This window comes from Drosophila subobscura, chromosome E, assembly GCF_008121235.1.
Source record: "Drosophila subobscura isolate 14011-0131.10 chromosome E, UCBerk_Dsub_1.0, whole genome shotgun sequence".
In the NCBI taxonomy this organism is placed as follows: domain Eukaryota; kingdom Metazoa; phylum Arthropoda; class Insecta; order Diptera; family Drosophilidae; genus Drosophila; species Drosophila subobscura.
Window position 1 is genome coordinate 19,008,006 of NC_048531.1, and position 27,087 is coordinate 19,035,092.

Sequence of the window (27,087 nt, forward strand, 5' to 3'; positions counted from 1 at the left end):
TTTAAACTTTGGAGATACGCAAAACAAAGTGAAATGTAACTCATTAATCACTCGTCATGTGTGTGGCGGGGGAGAGGCTCAGCAGAGGCATAAATCAGACAGTCTCCAGCCCCAAAAGCCAACTTTGCCACTTTTCCACTCTTCCACTTTGCAGCCTGGCCAAATCCTTGACAAGTCATTGGATTTTATTAGGGTTTTACCTTCTGCTTGGGCATCGACTTTGTGTTGCATCGACAGATATTCATTCAGGTTGATTTCTTTGCTTTATTGGCAGCCACTCCACAACTATTGGCCATCGCCATCATCATTCTCGTCATCATTTATGTACCTCCTCCTCCTCCTCTTCCCTCTCCCACTGTGGCTGTCCACTCAACGCAAACCGCTGAATTGACAAATTGATGGATGGTTCAACGAAACGTTGCAGGCTTCCTACAATCACCCATCATCATCATCATCATCATCATCATCTTCATCCTGGTCCAGGATGCATTAAGTTTGCGGCAAAAGTTGGCCAAATGTAACAACAATTGCTGCCTCAGCGAGTCCCAAGTGTTTTATTGGCTATCGAGAGCAGGACCAGGGCAGACCCAGCCACAGTTGAGTGAAGTTTGAGTTGAGTTTGAGTTGATTGTCGGATTATGTGTCCTGTCCATGCTCCACATAATTTCGCTTGCATACATTGCAGTTCTTGTGGCCAGCTCGGAAGAGTCCATCAAAGTCTATGAGCAGCTTCCATCCCCCACACTTTTTGCACTGCTGCCAGACCACAGACGTTGTCCGCTGTGGGGTGGATTGGTGCACTTATTCACCACGCACTGAGAGTTCTTGTGCTAGAAAGGGACGGGAGACGTCTTGCCTGTGGTGAAGTTGTCACCTTCTGTCTGCTCATTTCTGTCTTGTGGTCAATCAACTCGATTACGACCGCAGACAAATTTGTTGCAAATGCGAATTTGTCGCAATAAAATATTGAAAATATGCAAGAAAACCAAAAGAGGGAAGTAGAGTGTGAAGTGTGGCAGAAAGAGTGGGGAAAAGAGAGAGGGAGCAGAGAGCAGAGAGCATAAAGCCAGAAATTAATTCCACAGCACGTTTCGACCATTAAGCCGCCAAGAGCTTTGCTTGCTGACTTTGTCATGGACATGGACATGGACATGGACATGGGACACACACACACACATGGAAAAGTGTTGTGTAAACAAGCGAGAGAATGCCAGTTGGCGGCTGCGGCTAAGATGGAGAGAGCGAGAGAGAGAGAGAGCAAGAGCAAGAGAAAGAGCAAAAGAAAGACCTACTGCCGGTTGGGGCGTTTGGAATCAAGGTGCCACGCCCACTGGCATCAATTGCGCTTTGTTTGCCCCAATTCCTGCCATAGCCCTCTCCCTCCCCTCACTGGCATCCCTTCTGTGTGTCTCATTGTCGCCCCGTGAGCGGCTTTAATATTTTCCAGCTGACGTTGCCTCCTAATGAAAGCAAAAGAAAAGCAAAGCAGGCAGGCAGCTCCACCCACTGCCACGCCCACTGGCACTCCTCCTGCCGAGTCCTTTCTGGCCACAGCAGCCTCCCCCTTTCGCTCAGCCTCTCCCTCTTCCTCCCTCTGTTGGCATTTTCCACTTAGCTGACTCGGATTGCTCTTGCATTTCGTCCAGTTATTTATGGCCCCTGCCGAGTAAACGAGTTCATTTAGCTAATGGCCGCACGCCCAACTGCGCCTACAAGAGGATGCCTCAAGCTGGAGCACTCCTCCAGTCCACTCCCTGACTGGACTTTGCCACAATGAGCAGGGACATTACATTGCCATGGCAGCAGTGCCAACAGATTTCAATATTTTGCATACAATTTTTGTGCACAATTTTCGCTGAAGGATTGAAGAGTCTCCCTCCGGCCACGCAACAAGTTCTGGCCGGACCAGACCCGACCCGTCAGCGTTTGGAATTTATGAAATTGTTTTCTGTGTGGGATGCGAGCGGCAGGAAATACTTGCAGGTAGCTGCCCCTCTTCTATGCCCCAAGATTAGCTCTGCTGTAATAATGTTTGGAATTCAGGTCAAGTCAAGCGCTTTGTCGAGCAAAATATATCGATGGAATTTCCATTAAATCTATAGGAAAATAGTGCCGGAAGCCGCATTGAACTCACCTTGGAACTCCTTGCGTGCGGCACTGACGGACGTCACAATGTTGGCCACATGCCCGAGGACCGTGGCGAACAGCATGAGGCCGAAGAGCAGCTGCAAGATCACAAAAACATACTCGCCCTTGGAGCGCGGCTTGGGCAGATCCCCGATGGTCGTGAGGGCCAGGGTGCACCAGTAGTAGCTCTGCAGGTATTGCTTGACGACGTCCGCGGACTCGGAGTCGTGGTAGACCCAGTTGCGGGAGCCGAACCCGTTGTTCTTGTGGATGATGTGGTAGAGGCAGCCGTTCCAGTGGAATATCACAAGCAGGTAGTGGATGAGGGCCGTGGAGCGGAAGAGATTCGGGTAGTTGGTGTGCCGCTCGGTGCGGTCCATGAAGGCCCAGAAGCGGTAGATCTTGACGAGGCGGAAGCTGCGCAGGATGGAGTTGAAGCCGATGGACAGGTAGAGGAAGTCCAGCGGCAGCAGGCACAGGCAGTCGATGTAGAAGATCGTCGAGTTCATGTAGTGGGTGCGCAGCTTGAGGGCGTCCGTCTGGAGCACCCCGTCCTCCAGGTAGCCGGTGCGGAAGTGAAAGAAAATGTCAATCAGATAGAGGAAGTCCGACAGGTAGTCGAGACAGAACCAGATGGCAATCGTCCTGCGGTTGATCTCCTGGAAGGCGAAGCGGTAGATTATCACCCAGAAGTTGTACAGGAAGGCCATGGACACGACCATGGACCAGTAGTAGCACAGCCGCCCCGCCGGATCGAACACGAAGTGAAGCTTACGGGCGGCCGTCGCCGCCCTAATCCGCTGCGAGGCGGTGCGGTGTGGCTTCTTGTGGTGCGGCTGGCCGCCGTGCGGCGCCCCGCTGCCGGGCCCTCCTCCGCCATGGTGTCCGCCGTGATGCGAGTGTCCGCCGTGTCCGCCCTGTCCGTCCCCAGCGCCCTGTGAGGCTGCTGCATGCGAGTGCATGTGATGCGATGCCGAGTGCTGCAGCTGGTAGCGGTGCGGTGCAGCGGGTGCCACATTATGCTGCGACTGCTGATGCTGCGACCGTGAGCGAGGATAACTGTGGCAGGAAGAGACAAGGATTAGCTCTGGAACGGGGATCCTTCTGTCCGCGTGTTTGCTTACCGGTCTGTGCCGTTGCAATAGTTGCCGCCGTATTGATTGTGTCCACCCATGGGTAGATTGGTGTTGCCACCACTGGCCAGCGTGTTATCCTGCGAGCCACGTCCTCCGTGTGTCGATCGGTTCCAGGTGCCGGTGCCGGTGCCGGTGCCACTGAGGAGCGGCTGATCGCCGCTGGTTGTTGTTTTCAGCCGGCCGCGCGACTTGTGGCAGCCGCCGCGTTGCTTGCTGTTGTGCAGCAGATCCATTTCGGAGGCAGTGCTTACGGTGGCCATCTGCGAGTTGCTGGCCCTCGAGTTGTGGCATGGTGTGGCCAGGCTGTCGTGCGACGTGAAGAAACCTTGTTGCGAGACGCTCTGGCCGAATTTCGGCTGGGACATGCCAAACTTTGGTCCTAAATCTGGAAGGGGGAAGAGGTGGAAGATTGGATCAACAAACACAGATCGAGGGAGTGACTGCTGCAAGGGGGGAGAGGGGCACAGAGGGACAGGGACAGGGACAGGGACAGGGCTGCGAGCCTTACCGAGAAAGCTCTGGCGATCGATTGAGAAGCGTCGCAGGCTGCCCAAGTCGATGAATTGCTCATCGTTGGCCATTGTGGGCGTAATTGAGAGCTCGGTTGTGTGTATGGCAGGAGCACCACCAGCAGGAGCACCACCAATACCGATACCACCACCATGGGACACACCACCACCACCGCTGGGCGAGGTGCCACCCACTGTCAGATTCGTGCAGGTTGTGGCACCGCCCGCACTGCCACTGCCGCCCATGCCGGCACCCAAATACGCCGCATTGCTGGCATAGAAGCTGCCATCCAGCTCGGCCATCTGCTGCTCGTAGGCGGTCAGCGGGTTGATGGAGCGCGAACTGTGATCCCGGTACAGTGGCCGGGGCGAGGGCATCAGCGCGGGATTCAGCAATCCATTGAGCGAGAGACGCGGCTGCATGATTTCCGGGAAGCTCGCTCTCGGCGCCAATCTATGAGAAGTTCCAGTTGCTGTGGCAGTTCCACTTGAAGCTCCTTTGTTGCTGCTGCTCTGACGAGTGGCTACTGTGGCGGCTCTGGGGCATGGGGCAGCCTGTGGCCATCGTTCATCATCATCAGCATCAGCATCAGCAGCAGCGAGTTGCAGGTGGCGGCCACTGTCATTGTCATCTGTCGCCTCACCATCGATGGCCGCGTCGCGCCTCAGGCTGGGCGTGGCCCTTGCCTTGGACTTGCACGTCGCCGAATCAGCTGCAGTCCGCGGCCCAATGGGCGGCGCGTTTGATTAATTTGCAATTTGATTGCACAATGATTTATGTTTACAGAGAGAGAGAGAGAGAGAGAGAGAGTGAAAGAGAGAGAGGGAGAAAGAGGGAGCAATAACAATTTTTGTTTCCTTTTCTTCCGTTTTAGTTTTAAAGCCTCCAAAAGAGCAACAGCCGGAGGAGGAGGTGGAACGAGCACACACAAAGAACGAACACAAATCACAGAAGGAGTGGGGTGACAGTGGGTGGTGGTGTTGGTGGTGGTGGAGTGGTTTTGGTGGTTGTTTTGCTATTGGTTGGTGGCTTAACTTTCAACTTGAACTTCAAAAACATTCGACAGCATTCCACAAACATTAACAGCTAAGTTCTAGTCGTGATTCAGAGGGGAGTTTCGTGTGTGGGGTTTGTGTGCCATGCAAAAAGCGCGCTAGGGGGTGCGGGTGGGGGTGCTGGGAGCTTGGCCTGGGACTGCGTGTCACCCACCTGTCGTGTGCTCTGGGCTCTGGGCTGCTGGAACGCGCCAATAAAGTTAGATTTAATTAGGTGCGCCGAAAGGGGGCCATTACTTTCAACCAGCTGCCTGCCTGTCGACTGTCTCTGCTTCAGCCTCTGCCTCCGCCTCTGCCTGGCAACTGGCTTCGTTTGCCACTTGGAAATTCATGAGTTGCCCCGCCACACGCAAGGACTCTCTCTCCCTCTCGTTGTCTCTCTCTCTCTCTCTCTCCTTCTCTGTAATAAAGTAGGACTAGCTCAAGTGCCCACTTGGCTGTCGAACGGCACGACAATGTCCAAAGTTGTTGCTCTTCCCCGGCCGTGTCCTTCTGCTGTCTGCCTGGATGTCGCCATCGAACTGCGTGCGGCGCCAATTTATTTCTATTACGAGCACTTCGATGTACCCCACGCCTGTCTCCCCTGCCTGTTGCTCTTTTTGCCGAGACTCCGTCTGTCCCTTCCAGCCACCTGCCTCCAGCTGAGTGCCGTCGTGCCCGGCTGGGGCAATTGATTATTGGCGGACCGCTTTTAATTATTGTCCATGCTGCTGCTGCTGCTGCTGCCACTTCTGGCTGCTCCTGCTGCTGCTGCTGCTGCTGCTGCCGTAATTCAATTACGCTGCCAAACAGCGCCGCGGAGCGGGGGGGACTGGACTCACTTGCTTGTGTCGCGCAATGCGAGTGAAATGCAAAAAAATTGTCAATTACTTGGGCGCACCTGGTGCCAGCTGTGCTTCAACCGCCACTGACATGAAATTCCACGTTCCCCTCTCCCCTGCCCCACCGTCCAGCAGTCCAGCAGTCCCTCCCCCACCCCAGTTGCTGGCTATAATTTCTAATTAATTTTCGCCTAATGGCAACACACAAATCAACTTGACCGCGTTATTTATTAACTAATTCCACAGACGAAGGACAGGACACTCGAGGTGGGCAGCAGGCAGCAGGCAGCAGGCTGTAGGCTGTCGGCAGACAGGAAGAAATAAATGTGGTTTATCCTCAATGTTTTATTAATAAATGTCTCTGGCTCCGCTGTCTGCTGGCTGCAGCTTGAAGTTGCGGCTGCCTGGCAGCCATCTTGGCCAAAGTTTAGGCTCTGTTTCCTCTGCTGCCTCTCCGAGTGCATTTCAATGTTGGGTCTGGCATTGGTGAAAGTTTCTCCTTGCAACAGCTGCAACCCCGCTCTCCCGCTCTCTCCCTCTCCCTCTCTGCCTCTCTGCCTCATGCTGTTGGCTGCGTCATAGGCAATTTACGAGCCTGTTGCCTGCTTGGAGGCGCTGTCAACAGAAATTGCCCTGATTCCAGGGCAGAGACAAGCGAGAGGAGAGTGGAGAGTGGAGAGTGGAGAGTGCCGAGTGGAGACATGAATCCATCTCTGTCCTGCCCCTGACCGCATTCTGCAGACATAATCTTGAGGGTTTTTCATTTTGCTAATAGTCGAGTGTCATTAATTTAAACTTTTGCGCTCTTTTGCGTCTTGCGTTTGTCTTTGCCTCTGCCTTTGCCTCTGCCTCTGCCTTTGCCTGCTGGCGACAGTGATAAGAGAGAGAAACAGGCGGAGGAGCGCCAGCGATAGGGCGCAGCAAAATGAAAAATCTACAGCTTAATGTGCGGCACTTTGTCATGGCCTGCCACCCGGAAACGGAAACTTGCGACAAACTTGCGCAAAAGTTCAACAAAACGCTTGAGCGGCCTTGCAGTGCCACAGCCGCAATCGCAGAGAGCGAGAGAGAGAGGGAGGGGGGGGGCAGAGAGAAGGGATAAAGGCTCACCATGAATTGTCAATAAATTTGTTTGCCGCAAATCATCACAGGCTGTGCCACGGCCCCGGCAGCCGTAACCAAGTGTCCGAAAAGGGCGAAAGAAACAAAAGCAGAGAGGAAGAGGGAAAGCGAGAGGGGGGGGCAGAGCAAAACTAAACCTCAATTATTTGGTGTAGCTTTGCCGCAGCAAATGAAAATATTCGAGCTGAGAGAGAGAGAGGGGAGAGGGAGAAGGCTGCAAATACTTTGACAAAAGTTGTTGGCCCAAAAAACAAACTTTTGCTCCAAACATACTTTCGAGCCTTACACAAACAAGCGGGCAGAAGCAGGGCTAGGGGGTAGGGGGGTGTCACAATAGACTAGGGTTGGGGGGTTGCTGCTGGAGTGGAAATGGAAACTTAAGCGACACAAAAAGCAAGTCAGGCATTAGGAACAAACGAAGAGAAAGCCAGGCAGCAGGAAGGAACTGCCGGCTGCCTCCTGCCGCCACTCCTCGATCGAACTGTCAAATGTTTTGCTGTATTTCGAATATTTTTACACATTTCTCGAACAATGAAATGCACAAATTTCAAAGTATTTTCGGTTTTAAGTCTGCTGGCAGTCGCCTGGGGCGAGACTGGGAGCCGCGTGAAGCGTCTGTCCCTGCCCGACTTCGACGCGGAAACACTGAGCCTGGCCAAATACGTGGTCTCCATACGATCCCGCACACCCGTGCGCTACTTCGGCGATAATCACTACTGCGGCGGTGGCCTCCTGACGCCCCACTGGGTGCTGACCTCCGCGCACTGCATCATGGAGTAGGTAGAGGCCCAGGACTAGGCAACAGCTGACTTTGTCCTCTCTTCAGCGCCTCGAAGACCATGTACAAGACGCGTGTGCTGATGGTGGTGGCTGGGGCGCCGAATCGCCTAAAGTTCGTCACGGGCAAGACCGTCTGCAGTCCGGTGCAGGCGCTGTACGTGCCGCGCAACTTCACGATGCTGAACACGGACAACATGGCCATGGTGCGGCTCAAGTATGCAATGCCCACTGGCAATCCACGCATTGGATACCTCCAGCTGCCCGCCAACCCACCGCCACTTGGCTCCAGCTACACAGTTCTGGGCTGGGGCAGGCTGTACGCGGCAAGAGAGCCACAGAAAACTGAATTATTTTCACTAACTTCATTTAATTGGCAACCTTTTGCAGGGCGGTCCCCTGGCCTCGAACATCCTGCAGATCGATGTGCTGCTGCAGAACCTGACGTACTGCCAGGGGAAGCTGAAGTCCTTCGGGTACGGCATGATGTGCGGCAGCAATGGGGGCAACGACTCCCATCCCTGCTCGGGCGATCTTGGCGCACCGCTCATAAGGGGCGGCACAATGTTTGGCATCGTCACCTATCCCTTTGGCTGCGCTTCACCCCGGACGCCCTCCGTCTATACGAATGTTCGGAGCAACATCGATTGGATACGGCAAACGATGAACGGCAGCGGCAGCGGCAGAAGCAACATCATTTCGATATTAATCTTTAGCCTCTGGCAGGCCAGTCCGATGTGAGTGGCTTCGATGCCAAATAGAGACACAATGGCACGTGGAGTACAATGGGAAGCTGCACCTCTGGCTCTGGCTCCAGCTCCGTCTCTGGTTGGTTGCAGTTCTCATTCTGTAACTCACTTTACAAGCAAACCCAACCGGCAGTGGGGCAGGGCCACACGGCACTGGACACTGGACACTGGAATGTTCGATGCATTCACGAGCTGTGAAGTCAAAATGCGATTTTGGATTCATAAACTCAGCTTACGGCCAGGGGCAGGGACGAACAATTGAACCTGATAGTGCGGCAGGAGCCACATGCAGCAGGGGCACGCTCTGTGCACCCAAACCTAATTGCCACACAGGCGGGGGGCATGTCCATGCGGATTTAATTGACATTCGTCCCTCAATTTGGGCGCATTTAGTAGCCAGCCAGCCTTGGGGCCAGGATGCACACGTGAAATTTGATTTATCTCCACCGCTGAAGTGAAAATGGAATTTTGATACAGTTACGGGTGCAGGGCGGTCGGGGACCAGAGCGTGAACTGAATTTAGGTGCGCTCCGTGGCAAGTGGCGCTGGGGTTCATCGCTCTCTTATTCACACGATGAACTCATGGAGGAGCGAAAAATAACAAACGCGTGGCAGGAGGCAAATGCCAAAAGGCAAAGCTTACACCTGCGCCATCCATTTGGGTAATGAATTCTGCACTCAGTGCTCCTCCGTGCCACATCTTGGCACTCCCGAAGACTCCTAGAGGCGCCTCCCAGTAATGACAAAACATTAATGCAAACGACTTCATTTAATTAAACGCCCAGCAGGAGACACACAAAAAAACTGAAACTGAAACAGAAACTGAAAGATCTCTCGAGGACTTTTTCGTCTTTTGTTCGCCTGAATGCGCATTGAGGTGCGTTGAGGGGTGGTGGAGGGGCGTGGCAGCAGTGCGCACGTGCGTGTAAGTGCGAATAACAGAGGAAAAGGAAAACAATACAGAGAAAAGAATAGAGCGCAGGCATTATCCTAGATATTTGAGCTGTAGAAGCCCGCTTATGTGGGGATTTGTAGGACAGAGGATGGAGCTACAGAGGAGGACTGTCAGCTGGGAAGTGGCTTTCTTTTGAGCCAGAGACTGGCAGCAGTCTAACATTTGCATGCTGACCATTCTGGGTGTGCAATCATATGAAGCAAAGGAGAACAATAAATAACCAACAAAACAAAACAAGCGGGAGACAAACACAGAGCAGAAGTAGCAGAAGGAGAAGGAAGAGGCGTAGAAGCACAAGAAGTAGGAGCAGAAGCAGCAGCAAAACGAGTAGCAGATGTGACAGAGTAGAAGCAGAAGCCAATCCAATTAACAGTCGCTGGCTGCCAAATGGGATTACTCTTCGTGCAGTCGCTCGAGTCGCAACTTGGAGACGGAGGCAAGATCCCAACTCCCAACAGCGCAGCCCAGCTGCTCGGTCTGTCGGTTGGTCAACCTCTCAGCAGTTCCACTCAAGGTAAGTCTCTACTGTACGGTGCAGCTTCCACGCGCAATCAGAGTCCCTCATTCGGAGCGGATTTCGCATTTTAAACTTTGCGTGGATTGCAATTTGAATGGATTTAAGGGACTTTGCTCATTAGCACTCGGGTGGGGAGCAGGGGGAGGCACTGGCCGCACATCTGTTGCAACCACAACAGTAATAAAAAAAAGAATTAACGCTGCACGGGGGGTAGGCGGTAGAACTGTTCATTTGCATGCTCTTGCGCTCATTACATTCACGTTCAACTTTTAATGTGCGCGGACACTTGTGGGTGTGTGTGTGTACGGTTGGTCCTGGCAAGGACATGTGTGTGTGTATGCGGGTGCAGGCGGACACGGACACGGACACGGACACAACCAAAGGGACGGAACATGCACGCAGACGGAACGGAACAGGGCCAGAGCGGGAATGGAACAGAGTGGAATGGGACAGGGTCTGCGATTATGGTGCCCCCTCCCCCGCACCCGCATGCGGAACATCTTCATCAGGCATCGTGGCATTTTGCAAGTTAATTAAATCTCTCGGCCAGATGCTGCGGCATTTCTCGCTCATCTTTTGGTCGCTGTCCCTCCCCAGGGGGCTCGGCCGCCGGCCGCAGGCCGTCGATTGGGGGATTAACCCACCGCTGAGCACGGGGCGGACTGGAGACTAAGCCAAAGCCAGATCATATGAGAGAGCTTTACCGCTGCTTATGCGCCAATGCCCCAGCCGGTGGCTGCGGGACTGCTTTCTCCCTCTCTTTTCCCTCTCCCTCTCTCCGCCTTCTTTCTTGCCCACGTTGTCGTTGTCGTTGTCGTTCTTGGCTGTCTGCAGTCTTTGCCTCAGGGGGCACCGGCATGAATGTGAGATGAGCTCCGCTTTCGCGTGCTGCGCGCACCTCTCGACCTCTCCGGCACAGCAGCGGAGGGAGAATTCCGTTGGAACCGAAGCTCAGGACACCCTAACCAGCGTTTGCCTTTATTTGGCTTTATTTTTGCCTTCTTTCCGCTAAACGTGCGCACCCGAAGGAAGCGCCACAAGGATATCCTGGAGGCATGGCCCCACTGGGTACCTGTGCGTGTGTGTGTGTTGTGCGTGTGTGCGTGTGTGCGTGTGTGCAGCTTCAAGTGTAAGTGCATTTCGTTATGAGCTTAGCAATCTTATAAATGTTTGCGTATTTGTTTGGCCCCCATCCGTGTCAACGTCGTCGTCGTCGTCGTCGTCGTCGTCGTCGTCGTCGCTGGCTATTTACTCGATGTGACCTCTGCCGCAGTGCCAGAGCCCCACTGCCGCTGCTGCCGCTGCCGCTGCTGCTCCTCTCAACGCCTCAACCTTTTCAGCTAAGCAACTGCAACTGTAGCTGCAGCTGCCACTGTGTGTGTGTGGGGGCAGAGAGGTTAAGACTCACATAAATATCTAAAGGATTCCTGAGTAACTTCTCTAATGGATTTGGGTTAAAAATACACACAGCAGGGTGCTCGCTCGCTCGCTGCTGCTGCTGCTGCTGCTGCTGCAAGGGCATGTGTAGGGCAAACAGACGCACACACAAGCAGCGTGTAAACACGCACATGTACACATGTGTGTGTGAGTTTGCTTGAGCATTTTTGAAATTAGTTTAATTCGCATTTAAATTAGCAAGCGAATTGCGAATGCAAATGCGAGGAGCGACTGTTGTCTGTCGAGTGAAATGTCAATTGCAACAAGCGGCGGCAGGACCCCAGGCACAGTGGAACTTCCCTCCAGAGTGGAGGTGGAGGCTAACATTACAGCGAAGTTATAGTTCTTCGTGGCTGCCAATCTTGCTGGGAGTTCGTTGGATTTATTGAATATTTTATGGCAAAGTGGCTGCAGCTCCGCACCTCTGTAATTAGTGCTGAATGTGGGCTGGGCTCATCTTTCGGTTGGCCCCTGGGGGCATTCGCAGTCTCAGCCTCAACATCAAACAGCGAGAACCAAATTGAAACTGTAGCGATAATTATTTAAGCCTCAGCTCCTTGGCCCTTGGCGCAGTACAGTGCGGCATATTAAAGGATTTTAGCTGAATTTATACATCCAAATGCGAGTGGAGCAACTCCATTAACGAGTGTAAACGAGTACACGAGAATGTGTATTGCTATAACTGCGATATGCATGCCATAAGGCCTGCCCCTTGTTCTGTGTGTGCCATCCCGTAATGGGTCGAAAGTAATAAGCATCCTCGACACAGAGACACACGGACACACGGACACACAGCCGGACAGGCAGGGCGACGAGCAGCTTATTGTTTACGACGTGCTTAGTGGCAAACTCGGCTTTGATAATGAAACGTTGCTGGCAGGCAGGACAGGGCAGGACAGGGCAGGGCAGGGGCACACGCGCGGGCAGTTAAAGGCAATTGCGACAAATGCCAGGAGCGGAGCTACAGACTCAGCCTCCCGCTCCTCCTCCTGTAATTTTGGGCAGAAAGTTAGTTGCATGGGGAGGTGTGTGCCCCCAAGTAGCAAATGGGATTGGCTGCTCCCTTGGTCGCTGGCGCGGCGTGGCGTGGCGTGTGTGTAATGTGAGACAAGACAGCCGCACGTGATGTGATTAGGACAAAGCCTCGAACGAGGAAGAGGCGCAAACAGGGGAGACAACAACCAGAACAGAAAAGAACACAGCAACTTTCGAGCTTAGATTTTAATTTTTGCCAGCGATAAAACGGAAGCCAATGACCCAATTTGGGCCAACTGGGCGTATGCTTAATGGCATCCTGCGACTCAGGTTTCCCTGTGGCTCACTCCCGTGTGCTCTCTCCTCCTGCCTGTGCCCATTGCTGATGATTATGTAAATGGCAGGCCAAAGGCGAATTCCATTTGGGAACTGCCTCAAAAAGAGGCAACCCGAAATGGCATAATGCTAGATGCTGCCCCAAGCTACTGTGTGGCCGGCTCTTTGGCAACTCCAATTGTTTGCCCAGCTATCAGCAGTTTCCTCTTCCAACAGATCTGATCCGATTGCCGTTGCCAGTTGCCAGTTGCTCCTGCCTGTTCCGTAACACTTCAATTAGTCCCAAAATCCAACAGCTGCTGCTGCCGAGGCACTTTATCTTCCTGCACCGCCAGCCACAAATCAATAAAATATCAAAATGCTGCCCGCTTCGGGTTGGGCATTCATCCAGTCGAGAAGCGCTCTTCCTGCTTCCAGTTCCTGTTCTTAGAGTTCAGTTTCTGGCTGATATTTCACTGCATTTTGCATTATTATTTCGTGTCTGGTGTGTTGCTTTTTGGGTTGATTTTTGCCACCTTCCCCGCCTGCACCCGGCTCACAGGCTCACAGCTCACAGCCATGTTGCCAGAGTTTGTGCAAAGTCAAATTAAGCCAAAAACCACTTAAAGTTGCAATTTCCGACACAGCATTCGGGCCACATGCCTCAAGGATATGGCCGCAAACAGCACAAAAACTGCGCAAAATGCAACAATAATTAAAAGTTTTCAAACAAAACGCAAGATGGAGATGCAGAGGGAGGAGTGGGGCTAAGCGAGAGTCTGTTGCTGGCTTGTCCACATGGATGGAACATCCTTTCTGCTGTTGGACCCGTGGGATCCTGTTACCCAAAGGATTTTCTTCAATGAATTCCGCTGGCGTTAATCGCATTTGTGTGTGGGGTGTGGGGGGGAACATCGCTAAGCCACTTGTGGTATTTGTTAATTGATGAAAATGCACATCCAACCCGAGACCCTTGACCCCGCTGACCCTTTCCCGACTGCTCTTCCCCCCTCAATGAAAAGTTAAATTAATTTCTGTCGACAGCACAACGCCAGAGACAGAGAGACAGCAGCAGCAGAAAACGTTTCAAATGAATTACATATTCTAAGCACGCGGTTCTTTGTTTAGCGGAGGGGTGGTGGGGGTGGGGGTGGTGGAGAGGGAGGGGAGTGCTGCTGTGGGTGGCATATTAGAGGGCGCGGCAGAGTATTTGCTTTCAACATTGTTGTTGCTCTCCCGCATAATTGTATTTGCTTTGGGGCAACCATTTTGGCTGCCCCTTTTTATGTTGCAGCTACACTGCGGCACGAGGCGGGTGTGCTGATTTCTAGCAGCAGGAGAACAGAGGAATTTATATGCATTTTTGAACTACTTTTGACTGCTGAATTGGTGGCTAAAACGGAACACAGCATCGTGTCATTTTATCATTTGAAACCACATAAATTGAAGCAATTTCCGATCCATTTTTGACTGTTTAAAATCCCTTTATGACGTGGAATATCGCATCAATATCTAAACGTTCCACGTACAACTATTTGTACCCAAAAAAGAGTATCCACAGCTTCGGCTAACCCTCACTCAGGCTCTTCCCTTCCGCTGCGTTTCTGTTTGTATTTTCGTTGGTTGAAAAGTTTATTTTGCACTCGCTGCTTTGTTTTCTTTGTTTGTTTGTTTGTTTGTTGTGTGTTTGTTTGCTGTTGTTGTTGGTTGTTGTAGCAACTGTTAAATTGTTAAAAAATTACATATAAATTGAATGAACAACGTCGTTGGCTGTTGAGCGAAAAGGGATTCCCAGCAATTACAATTGAATTGACTTTTCAATTTCATTTTGTGGCAAAGTTTCTTTTAAAGTGCTTCGAAACAAGCAAGAAAAGGGACAAAGAAAAGGAAGCGAAGGGTGGGGTAGAGGGTCGGTCTGTTGGGCGATTGAAAAATTATCTTCAATTTTTGGTGGCATTTTTGCTTTGACTTCTGAGTGAGAGAGTTGCAGGCTGCTGCTGTTGCTGCTGTTTCTGTAATTGCCACAGCACTCGCTCCGCCACTCACTCTCCCTCTCATCATTATGCCATGAAGCTCTAAAACGAAAGCTATTTGGGTCACACAGAGCAGACAGAGGAGGAGGAGGAGGGCTGTCCTGTGCCTTAATGGCCCTTGCAGAGACCTAAAGCAAAAAGCTTACGGAACGTATAATATGAGCCCAGCGGACAGGCGGCAGGACTGTGCAAAGAAATGCCTCTCCCTTGAGCCGGACATGAGCTCGGAAGCCGGCGAGGGGCTCTGCCAATGGGCATGTGCGAGTGCAAGAGCCTCTCGGACTGCTGCAGTCGGAATGCCCTCGCACAAAGGATATCAAATTTAAGTGCACACACACACACACACACACGCACAGCACTCAGAGTGGAGGGGGTGGGGGTTGACTTTTAAGAGTTATCAATCAGTGGGAGTGGGAGTGGGGAGTGGGAGGAGACACTCGATAAAAAGATGAACTTTCAGGGGGAAAGCGCCCAACAAGGTTAAGTCCCCTTTTGAAAGCAACACAGGACCCAGGACCCAGGACCTGCTGTGTATTTTTGTGACCTAATCGCATTGAATTTAATGTGGAGACATTTCTGCGCCACAGCTTCAGCTGCGCCATTGAATTGGGTTCGAATTCGGTTACTTTTCCTCTGGCAATTCCTTTGTGCGGAGATCATCAACATGCTGGGCAATTTCTATACTTTTTATTGTCCAGACAGACAGACAGACAGACAGACAGAGGGCGGCCTTCATTTGATGATTTGCCATCAAAGGCGAACTTTAACTTTGGGGTTTTAGCAGGTCGGCGGGCGAGTTGGCAACTCGATTTGTGGAGACAACAGCAGCAGCTTGTTGCCCCTTTTGCTGTGGCAGCCGCTATAGAAATGGCATGGAAATGTGCAAATCATATCACACACATGCCCACGGGGGGACAGCAGTCGCACAGTCACCAGCTGGACATTCGACCACTCGGTGGGAGTCAGCTGCGGGAGCGACCCTTTGCGGGGCAGACAGCTCCCTTGGCAGCCGCCTGTCGTGACACAAATTCTGCTGATTGGCAGCCAAAATGCGATTAGGTTGCAGTCCAATTCCAAGTCTTTGCACTTCTCGCAGCTGCTGCTGGCTGTTGGCTTCAAGGCTGCCTTTCTACGTGATCAAAATTTCCCTTTTTTTCGGGCTTTTCCTTCGCTCTAAATGGCGCTTATCGCATTGTAAAAGGGCAAATTTTAGCCGCAGACCAAAAACCACGCGAAAAACATTGAGCAAGAAGAGCAAGGAGCAAAAGTGTGAAATTGTAATCCTCTTAGTTGGCCAACAACAGGGCCCAAAGTGTCCTGCCAGCTGGCCGAAAAACTTCATTTTGTGCAGCGCCAGGCAGCCAGGCAGCTGTAATTACCACATAAATTCCTCTGCCAATTGCTCGCTTCACAAGCAAGATCCTTGCCCGCAGGCTTACAGACATCAGAGCAGAGAACAGGTCAAGAAATTTGTGTCGAAGTTTTGATACCCTTTTCAGATAAATATTAGGCACAAATCGTACTGAAAGCAACCATAAACAATTGACTCTTAAAGTAAATATTTGAGAAATTTAAGGCACAAAAGTGGACACGATTCAGCTAGATATTCCCGCACTTTCATAGAGTGTCAGCGGAGCTGCTTCTTAGCTCTATTTTTGGGCACCGAAGAGGTCAGACATTAAAGAGAATTTTTGGCATTAGCTTTGCCATTGCAGCGACCTGCGTCGGCGTCGGCGTCGGCGTCTGCTGCTGCGTCGGCGTCTGCGGTCACTGGGCGCCAGTTAATCCCACGACATATGTATGTATGTGGAGGGGCGGGGGGAGGCTACGAATTATCACTGGCTGTTGACCGCAACTCTGACTGGAACTGATGGCCGGCGGCTTAGCCAACCAAAGACAGAGAGAGTGTCTGCAGAGGGCCAGCAGAGAGCGACTGTGGCTGGAAAAATAATAGGTTTATGCCGCCCAAAATGGCAGAGGGCGCCAGTGATTGATATGCACGACATGTTCTGCCACAAGACACACACACACACAACACACACACACACAACACACACCCCCACATGGTTGAAGCTTTAAGTGCTTAATGTTTGATGTTCGTCTCTCTCTCTGTCTCTCTCTCTCTCTGTCTCTCGTGTCTCTCTGTCTGCATGTTCGTGCGTGTCCGACTGTCGCCCCAACAACACTTTCATTTGCATTGACAAACGCCGTGGAGGGGGCGGGTGAGGCAAAGCTTTAACTAAAACGTTTAACGCGGCACCCGAAAGTTCAGGCTGGAAGGGACTTGCTCTGAGCTTTGGCTGTTATTAAACATTAAACATTGATGAAGGTTAAATCAGTCTCAAATCAGAACATAATCGGGGCACAACGACTGTTTGCAGTCACTTTGAGAGCAGCAAAGAATCCGCCCAAGCACTCAGCTGGGGGCGGGGCACACGGCTGCAGCATCTTCACATAATTTGCATATGCACTCGAGAGGGGGGGGTGGGGAGACGAGCACGGGGCATGTGCTTATCTGGTCATTTCTTATGTTCTTTGTCGCACACAAGCACCCCGGAGAGTGAGAGCGAAAGGGAGCGCCAAAGCAGAGCTGGAGCGAAGAGAGAAGAGAGATAAAGCAGATAAAGAGAAGCTGCTCAATGGCCCTGCAAATGCGCAAAGGGCGAAGCGCTTTAGTGGCTCGCTTGCTACATATATTTGTTCTCTTTGTATTATTTTTTAATGCTGCACTTTCGTTGATAAGTCAAGCACTTGAGCAGCAAGCACTTTCCCCTCCCACACCCACACACACACACACACATTCCCAGCCTTTGGTTGACACCTGGCCAGATGCCAACTGATGCTGCCACAGCCACTCCGGGCCAGCATTTGTAATTGCATTAGAGAGCAGCCCACTCCTCAGCCCCTCCACTCCTATTCCCCATGCGCCGACAAAGAAAATCCCCAGCTCTAAGGGCGACTCAGGGTGTGCCGCCAGCTTTAAGTGGCCCTTTGTGCTGCACGCACTGGCTCTGCCGCTTCCAAAGTTGTGCCGCGCGGCAGTCGGGCAACAATGTGGATGCATACGCAAAGGTACGAGTCGCACCCATCCTCTCTTGGCTCTCCACAACGTAACTGACAATTAAAACCAAGCCGTGAGCCAGCAGCAACATTGTGGCATGTTGAAGTGCATGCAACTATTTTTGCATTCCAACCCCAACCCCAAAATATACTGAGGGGGGTCGGGGCAGAGACGATACATTGTATCGGCAATGGGCCACACTTTACGCTTCAATAGCTGCTGCTTGCTGCGCTGCTTGCTGCGCTGCTTGCTGTTACTGCTTGCCCTGCTTGCTGCTGCTAGTACTGCTTGCTGCTGCTAAGTGGAAAGCTAATACGTTCATTGTAATCGCCACTCAAGTTGTTTTATCTACTCCCTGCTGGCCCCATGGTGGCGTGTCCTCATATTGCTGGACATTCGAGCAGCTCCATTGGCCATTGTCTAATCCCTGGCTCTGTGGCATAGATTGCTTTTATAATTGAAAATGCTCAAATTACAGATTGCATTCAAAGTGGCAAAGAGGCGGCCAAGGAAGAGAAAGAAGTCTCTGAGAGGAGCAAGAAAGAACTGGAAGGTGAAGCAAGAGCACAACCAGAGATGCTGCCACAAAAGTGATGCCCAAGTGCCCAACCCTAAAGGCAGTGGAAGCCTCCCCCCGAGAAGACAATTGTTGAAGGGCTGACTCCGTCTGGCACATGTACTTCTAGACAGTAAATTCTAATTAAAATCTGCGTGCCAGGTGGTAAATAAAACTAATTACATATGCCCAATTTTGCCCTGCTGCAAGTGCAAAGTGAGAGAGAGACACACACACAGAGAGAGAGAGAGAGAGAGAAGGAGACTTTAAAATTTGTCAGAGACAACTACTCCTGCCCTCCCTCCACCCCACCCTCCCTCGTATTCAAGTGAACTCTGCTGGCAAATGGAAAAAGTTTCAGCCACGACTCAACTATGTCTGGCGCTGAAGTCTTTTATTTCGGGTTTGAGTTTGGGCTAAAAGCAAAAATCCAACAAAAATAGAAACGCAAGAAGAACCAGAGGCGAAACTTTCAGCACAAACTTTGACCGGCAGCAGTCGAAAGGGGAAAGGGAGAGCGGAGAGGGGATAGGGGATAGGGGTGCGGGTGCAGACTCCCCATGGAGTGCGGCGGCAGATGACAGTTGGGTGGGAAATCAATGATGCAGCAGCCATAAGACCTTCTAAGCTCAATTATTGCAGGACAAAAGACAAAAGCGAAACAAATATGGACAGAAGGAGAGCGCGAGAGCGAGGCAGAGCTAGAAGAGATAGAGAGACAAAAGCCTGGGCCATTGTGGACGACTATATTGTATGGCAATTTCCAGTTTAATGTGCGTCCCCACAAGGCAATTTCAAATGGAACAAAATCAAGCGGCGGCACAGAGTACGCACACACGAAAACATAGAATTGAATATGAAATACGTTAGATGTACGGAATGGCCGGACAGATAGACGGCACAGAGAGATAGATCTCAATTCAATTTCAGCTTCATTTTCATTTTCATTTTCACATTGATCGATGTGCGCGCCCAAGTAGGCAACGAATCTTTTTGAGCCAAATTCAATTTCCGAAGCTTTTCCTCCCCCATCAAAGGGGAATTGGAAAATGGCTGGGAATAAGTGAAAATCCACACACACACAGAGACACTCAAATAAATGTGTGTGTGTGTGTGCGTGTATTTTTGCTGTAGATTTATTCACTTGTTCCCGCATTTTATGCTGTATTTTTGGGTGTAAGTCAAATTTAATTTACTGCTACTGCCGCCCCGCCCCCTCCCCTCCTGCCACACCTAGAGCACGAGGGAAAACTTTGATCAAAGCTCTGCTGAAAATTGCCTTTGTCAACACACATGCCTGTGTGTGTGTGTGTGTGGCAAAAACAGCAAGAGCAACGTACTAAAAATTGTGCAAAAACATTGGCCGAGGCACGGGGTGCAAAATATGGCAAAAACTTTTCTGTATGCTCATTTTTTGTAGGGGGGTTGCTTTTTGTTTTCTCTATCTATGGAAACTCTGTCAGTGCTGCTCCTCCCCCGCTCCCCCTTCTCCCCCGCTGGCTCTCCAGACAAAGCGTTAAAGCGTTAAGCGCCATTAAAGCCAAGTCTCATCTCTGCCCGGCCTTCTGTGTGCGATAAATGTCAATTACATCGCTGGCCAATAAACAACACAAACTTTGACAACAGTTTTCGGCACTCTGTATTGTTGCAGCAGCACAGCATCCCATTAAATGCATTGCGCATACGCCCCGCAGCACGGGGCAGACGGAGAGCAAGTCTTATGGCTGACAAATTGAAGGAACATTCCGCTTATGTGCGAGACACAGCAAACACAATCGACGAAAATAAATCTACGCTCTGATTCATTCGTACCGCAGAGTCCTGCGGTCCTTCAGTCCTCCAGTCCTCCAGTCCGAGTCCGTAACGAGCGGCAAAAGTGGGCCCCAAATACGGATTTATGCCCCGCTCAATGATAAATTGAATTTCACTCAAAATTAACTGTAAGCCAAGGCAAAGAACGTGCCACAGAGAAACCTTTGCCACATATGTGGCCTATAAAATGTGACAAGAAAACTAACGAAGGAAGGAAGGAAGGCGGGAAGGCGGGAAGGCAGGGGCTACGGGTACGATTCTGTTTGCGGCTTAGACTTTGGCTAAAACAACACACACACACAGGAATGAAATTAGGGGCAAATACCCAGAACGCCACTTGTCCTGACAATTGCCAAAGCATATTTGTCATCTGATTGATTTATTTGGCCAGGACAATAAGAACGGAGCACCAGAAGGCAGGCAGCTGCAAGGATTGTTGGCTTTCGGATGCGAATTTGTTGGTTTTCTGCAGCTTGTGCCAAGCACTTTCCTTGCCTTGTCGAATCAAATCTACATCTGCGCTCATTAGGGTCGAGATTTCCATAATTTAGTAGCAGCAGCCACAGACAGGCAGCCACAGGACAGCAGCAGCAGCAGCAGCACATAAAAATGCAAATAAAAGTAAATGCCACTTCTGCCGGGGAAGAGTGTTTTCCCCTCACTTTTGATTTCTAAATGAGATGCATTACGAGTCAACGCTGTACTACCAGACGACATGCAGGCAGGCGGGCAGGCAGGCAGACTATGGTGGATTGTTGGGGTCACAAAAGGTCAGCGTTCGGTGTGGATTTGGTGGTGGTTTTGGTTGGTTGGTTGCTTGGTTGGTGGTGGATCTATTTAAAATGTGATTCAGGTGCTAGATTTTTCCTACTCCATAATTGATCAACTGTGAACGGGGTGGGGGGTTGGGAGTCGGTTAACCGGAGACTGTGCCACCCACCTGTGGAGTATCGCGGCGTTGAGGCTGCGCCGGCGGCATCGCTGCTGGCAATACACCCGCCATAGGAGAAGTGATGGCTGCTCGAGCCGGTGCCAGAGACAACGGCTATTTCCTCCAGCTCATGGCCGGGCGAGGTGCCGGCCGATACCAGGCGGGTGGAGGATGTCGCCGAGTTGCCCTGCGAGTTCTTGCGTCCACGTAGCGAGAGCACCAGCCTTTTGGCTGTGGACATGCCCTCCAGCTTGTTGTCTAGCAGAATGCGGATGCCACTCTCACTCTTCCGCTCCTCAATGGCTGCTCCTGCAAGTGCAAAAATTGAAAATGGTAAATGCTAAATGGAAATGAGAAACTTTTTCAATATTCTCCCAGCGAGCATCCGCCCCAGCCCCAGCCCCAGTCCCAGCCCCAGCCCCAGCTCCTTCTTCGCTATTTATTTCGTTAATAATTTAGAAGGAAAAGCTTCAAAGGATATGATAATTTCAGCCCCCCAAAAGCACAACAAGAACAGGGGGGGGGAGGTGAGCATGGAATCTTCATTTTCATTTTCATGCTCTGCCAGTTCCAAGACAATGAAACAACTAGAAGAGAACGAGTGGAGCGAGTAGAGCGAGGAACGAGTGGAGCTAGGAGCGAGTGGAGCGAGGAGCGAGTAGAGTGAGGAACGAGTAGAGCGAGGAGCGAGTGGAGCGAGGAGCGAGTGGAGCGAGGAGCGAGTGGAGCGCAGTCCTTAAATTATGCAAATGCCTGCAATCAAAACTTAAGAAATGCCACAACAAAAAACGAAATATGAAAGGAGAGCGATCCAGACATTAGCATATGAAGGGAGGGAGGGAGGTAGGGGGAGAGAGGCAACGATGAGGCTGCATTAAATATTGAAACTATAAATAAATATTTCTGGGAAATAAAAGCAAGGAAAAGCCACTCCAAATATGCCATTGAAACAATCCGAGACACTGTGCGGAATATGCCCACAGCTTCTGCCTTGTGTTTAGCCTTTGGTTAGCTCGTTTCATGAAATATCCTCAACTTAAAGTAATGAGAACAATTCTGAGATATAAATTCCCCGAGCAAATAGCACTGGGTAAGCCCCCGCTCTCCCGCTCTCTTTCTGTGGCTCTGCGAAGTATCTTTTTCTGTATTTTTGTGCTCGTCAGGGTTTTAGGTTGCCAAAGCCGCTTAGTGGAAAAAAGAAACAAGCAAACAGCAAATGACAGACACACACGCGCAGTGGGACAAGGAGGGAAGGCATGGCAAATCCTACAAAAATAATATAAATAAATATCCACAACAACGACAACAAAATGTCTATCTTTTGGGGGCAAGGAGACCGTACTCCCGCCACCGCTTGCCTTATCATTTTAATATTTAATAAGCATTTCGCAGAAAGGAGCGGCATGGAAAGTGGAGCAGGCCGTGGCGGAAGGAGTGTGGAAACCCCGAATGACATGGGGGGAGGGCACTCCCTCCCCGCCACAGATACTCAGTTGAGTGTAAACTTGATAAGTTGTCGCTCTGGCAAAATGTACAACATATTGTGTGGATTTGGCAGGGGGACTGGGAGGACCGGGAGGACTGGGAGGACTGGGGGCTGTGCTTCAGGGGCATAAGAATGCGAATGCGAATCTGATTCTATTTTGTGATATTTACATACGAGAATTATGCCACTTTAAATGCCTGGATTGACAATTGCTGGCTGCTGGCTGGCTGCTGGCAGCTCCTCCTTCATTGGCTCTTTAAACTCTTTAGCGAATGGCTTTCCCCGCTGCACCACCAGCCCCCTGCATCCACAGCAGCTGCAGCCATTCAGCTTTCCGCTTGGATACGTGACGAATAACAAATTTGTGGGATTTTGCAGCATTTTGATTGAATGCTGCCTGCCCCCAGTCAGCCAGCTCTCGCACGAGATCCAAATACAAATATGATTTATGAGCCGCAGAGTGGCAACGAGGGGGGGCAGGGTGGGGTGTAACCAAGGGGAATTCCTACTGCAGATGTTGCAAACAATCAAAAGTAAGAGAGAGCTGTGGAAACTTAAGAACTCTTGCCGCCTCTTGGCGCTGCCTGACTTATTACACATCCGCTTCCGGGTCCATTCCTGGCCCATGATTATGCAAAAACCGATTCCAAATTATTATGCTGCACACTCGCAGGCATGTCCTGTGTGTGTGTGTGTCCTGCTGGCACCTCTCCAGCTGCTCCTTTTGGCAAAGCCCAAAAGGCAATCAAGTGTTGCCAAAAACCAAACGCAAACAGGAAAATTCGCCCAAATAATAATAAAAAGCACAAACCCAGAGGAAAACCAAATTGCCAAAGAGAAAGAGAAGGAGAAAAAGACGAAGAGGAGGGGTTGAGGTGGATGAGGTGGATGAGGAGCTCTCCTGTGCGCTGTGTGGCATGTGAATTCTGGGCAATTGTTTGCATTGTGCAAGTGTCAACAGCATTTGCAATTCCGTTGCAATTTTTAGCACCTTTGAAGCTCGCTTATTGCATTTCCATTCTCCACCGCCAACTGCCTTCCACTCTGTCGTCTCATCCTCATCCTCATCCTCGTTTGCTGTGAAAATATGGTAATTCTCTTGGCATCGAAGGTTGCACCACAAACAACACACACCTGCAGCTCGTATTATTCTTCTATTTTTATCCGCATCGAAAGTTCAAGCCAATATTTTGACAATGGCATCCACCGTTCATGAATACATTAAGGGTGTACATAGAACACATACATTTATGTACTGTTTTATGTACATTATGTACAGATACTTTCAGACACTTCCACTTGCAGTTACATCCGCGCTTAATTGCCTCTTCGTGCATTCCCGGAGCTAAGGCCCCTTGTCTAATTAATGCAATCCTTTTTAATGTAATCCTGGAGCTTTGGGTGCTCCAAATGTGCTCGTGCCCCATTTATCCGGCTCACGTTGCAAGACTCGCCCAGTTCCTGTCTGTTTCGTGACATAAAGAATGAATTGCCATCAATCCGCGCGTCTCCAAAGACTCCCAAGAGCTGGCATCAGCGAAGACTCCCAGCACAAAAAAGGCAACTAATTAGAGGCAAGAGTCGCGAGCGGACAAGCGCATTAAATGAAACCGAATCTGGGCAAAAAGCAGCGGCTGCTGGCAGGATACTCTATCCCGATGAAGCCACGAGCACATTCGTCACACAAATGCGACAGACAGCAGATGCAGCATTGGGGCAAGTGGAGACATTCGCATGCTGACCACAGTGGAGGCGCCTAATTGCAGGGAGTATTGCTATGGATACCCCTACAAAGGGTACTCCCTGGCGGTAGCAACAAATTGGAGACCCAAACGCACTGCTAATTTATACAGGGAGACAAAGAGAGAGGGGGAGGGAGAGCTGCACTAATTACAAGTATGAAACTGGAGCCAATTAGGTGAGAGAAATTAACGGTGCGGCTTCGTCGCACATTTCCAAGCAACTTCCTTTGACATACACAAAATCAATGGGAGAGCCGACCGACGAGCATCTTGTAACAACTGCAAAATGCAATGGGAGCCCCTGCAATTATCTGGGATTTATGCAGGTTTATGCCAACCCTCTTCCAAGTCATTTCCTCGATTGAATCGATTTGCAGATGCTAAAAATAGACACACATGGGATGGCAGCTGGTGGGATTAGCAAATGCGTGCAACATGCAACCTGCAACATATTTTCTTGAAGAGTTTGTGCAGCTTACAGACAAGTTCATTCTCTGACCAAATGTCACAACATTTCCATCATTTTTCGTGCACAATTGTTGCTGGCAGCAAATCATTTTAATCTCCCAACACTTTTCCGGCTTATTGGGCAATCGCTCTCTCTCTCTCTCTCTCTCTCTCCTTCCCTCTCCTTTCGCTCTGAATTTATATGGCCCGAATGACCGCGCAAATATTTAATTGCAGCAAAACTTTTGGTGTTTTTCGTTAATTTTATTACAATAACATTTTCGCTGGCACATAAACACACGCACACACACACACACACACAGGCAGTGTGTCCCCCCTCTCTCTCTCTCTCACTCTCTTCCACCATCTTTCTTTCTCCCTCTCTTTTGGCTCTTCGCTCTCTGCTCCGCTTTGTTTGCAGCGCTCCTCGTTCTGGGCTGTGTTTTCCCATCCCACATTGCGCACGAACTGCAATTTATAACTGCATATACGTGAGCATCCGCCCCAACCCTCGCCCCTCCCTGTCCTTCCCCTACTCCCAGCAAAACCCTGTGGCATATAAACATTTTGTTGGCTGCGCTTTGGTTGTGTTCTTCGATGCAAGGTGCCTGTGCCTGTGCCTGGGCACATCTCACATCCGCCGTGAGATACTCAGCATTTAGAGGAGTGCCCCACCCACACCCTGCTGCCTCCCCCTGCTGCCAGCCGCTGCCGCTGCTCTTGCTACAGTTTTTTCGAATCGCCAGAGCGCAAACAAACAAAAGGGTCGCGGCGGCTGCAGCGTCCGCTTCAGCGGAGAACAACAACAAAAAGGGGAAAATGAAAAACAACTTGCAGCGAAGAATGCCAACCGAATGGGCAAAAAGAGAGAGAGAGAGAGCAGTGTGTGTGTGTGTGTGTGTGTGTGTGTGTGTGCCCCATTCAGCGGCAGTTTGCTGGTGCAGCATCCACCAATGTGGCAATGGTGCTGTGGTGTTGTGTGGTCTTGCAACAAATTTGCTGGCACAGCAGGCGAAAATATGTGCCAACACAGCACAGCAATCTCCAGGAGTGAGGAGTGAGGAGTGAAGAGTGTGGAGAGTGCAGAGTGGAGTGTGGCAGGGTTGTGGTGGGAAAGGATACGACCATTTCACTTTATTGGCAACGTCGGAGATGGAGTGCCTCTGCGCCCCGAACGAAGGACCTGGCCGGCTCGAGCAACTTACGGCTTCAGCGCAAATTCCGCTGCTTCAACGGCTCATCCTGTTTGAGTCTCGGGGAATTTCCCTGGGAAATGGAACCGAAAATTGTGCAAAGGCAAATGTCTTACACATAACCCCATCGCCTGATGAGAGTTTCGGATGCAACCTGAGGCGCCAGCCACTGCGCCCCACACCCCCTTGGCAATCATCAATCTTCCTCTGCTCCTGAGTGACAAGCCACATCCCGTAGCCTGAGGCCTAATTAGGCGTCCCATTTGGGGCCCAGGATGGAGCCCAGCCTACCCTCACCATTCGCTGTGGAAATATTTGCATTCCTTGGTGGCTGAGGCTGGAGCAGCTTGTCATAAGCAGAGTGTCTCGCCGCCATGTACTGATCCACCTAATTGGATTCCAAATTAACTGTTAAAGCATTTAGCGTGGAGAGGGAGGAGCGGGGAGGAGTGGTTGCTGGAGGAGCGGCTGCTGCTCGCCATTGCAGCTGGCCACAGGCCACAAGTCCCACACACCACACACTCACACTCACACAAGCGTCCACCCCTCGGGGCCACAAGTTAAATGTCATTCTCAGATTTCCCTAGCTCTATCTGCTGCGGCTTTAATCCGCCAACAATTGGCCCCAGCCAATGCAATTTCTGTGAGAATTTACACATAAATCCAAACACAGAGCAAGGGGGCAAACGGGCAACGAGAATTCAATTATTTGGGAGATCTCTCCAGCTGTACATCCATCAGTTTGTGTTCCTCCCTCGCTCTCTGTCTGCATTGACCAACTCTCTCTCGCTCCCTGTCGAAACATGCGTGTCAAAACAATTGTCATTCATTTTACTCTAGGCACGGGGCTCTGGGCTCTGGTTCGGGCTCTGCAAATTGAGTTCCCTTTGCAGCCCCTGCCGTAGCCTCTGCAATTATGGGCCAATGACATGTGTTAACAGTCAAGCCCCAAGCCTCCCGGCAGGCCCCTTGCTCGGTTCCATCTCCGCCACGTTCAACATTTCCGCCAGCCATTTTTGCCCATTTCCTGCAGCCTTTCAACTTGAAATCCATATGGGAGCAGAGCAAGGGGAAAAGATGGAGCAGATGGTGCAGACATGATGCTGCGGCTAGTTCCACTCTGCTCTCTGCTCTCTGCTATCAGCTGCCTTGATTACGGCTGTCATATTATTTTCACACTTGAAATGCTGCTCCTCGCATTCGCATTTCAGCGGCACAAATCGATCCGACAGCGCGGTCATTATGAGCGTTGGCCATTATATGACACTTGGCTGTCACTCTTTACACGACCGACGAGTAGTCCTTGGCCAGCGTGTCCTGCTCCAGTGTG

The 27,087-nt window shown here is 51.0% G+C and overlaps 2 protein-coding genes across 6 annotated transcripts in view; one reads left to right on the top strand and one right to left on the bottom strand.

Annotated features, from left to right (window-relative positions):
* The window catches only part of LOC117892426 (cyclic nucleotide-gated cation channel beta-3), a 56,391-nt gene that overhangs the window by 10,732 nt on the left and 18,572 nt on the right, over nucleotides 1–27,087 (bottom strand). For 3 of the 5 annotated variants that reach the window (XM_034798660.1, XM_034798661.1, XM_034798662.1), the window contains exons 2-5: nucleotides 20,899–21,198; nucleotides 3,772–4,485; nucleotides 3,252–3,648; nucleotides 2,135–3,186 (exon numbers count right to left, since the gene is read on the bottom strand). In XM_034798660.1, coding sequence (XP_034654551.1) covers nucleotides 2,135–3,186; nucleotides 3,252–3,648; nucleotides 3,772–4,485; nucleotides 20,899–21,130 — 2,395 coding nt within the window. In that variant the 5' untranslated portion in view covers nucleotides 21,131–21,198. The remainder of the gene's footprint in view (nucleotides 1–2,134; nucleotides 3,187–3,251; nucleotides 3,649–3,771; nucleotides 4,486–20,898; nucleotides 21,199–27,087) is intronic. The other 2 variants (XM_034798664.1, XM_034798663.1) reach the window with 1 other exon arrangement.
* On the top strand, nucleotides 7,288–8,304 carry LOC117892427 (trypsin). The gene is made up of 3 exons (XM_034798665.1): nucleotides 7,288–7,547; nucleotides 7,598–7,874; nucleotides 7,939–8,304. Exons 1-3 carry the CDS (start codon nucleotides 7,303–7,305, stop codon nucleotides 8,287–8,289), a joined length of 873 nt encoding a protein of 290 aa, XP_034654556.1. The 5' UTR covers nucleotides 7,288–7,302; the 3' UTR covers nucleotides 8,290–8,304.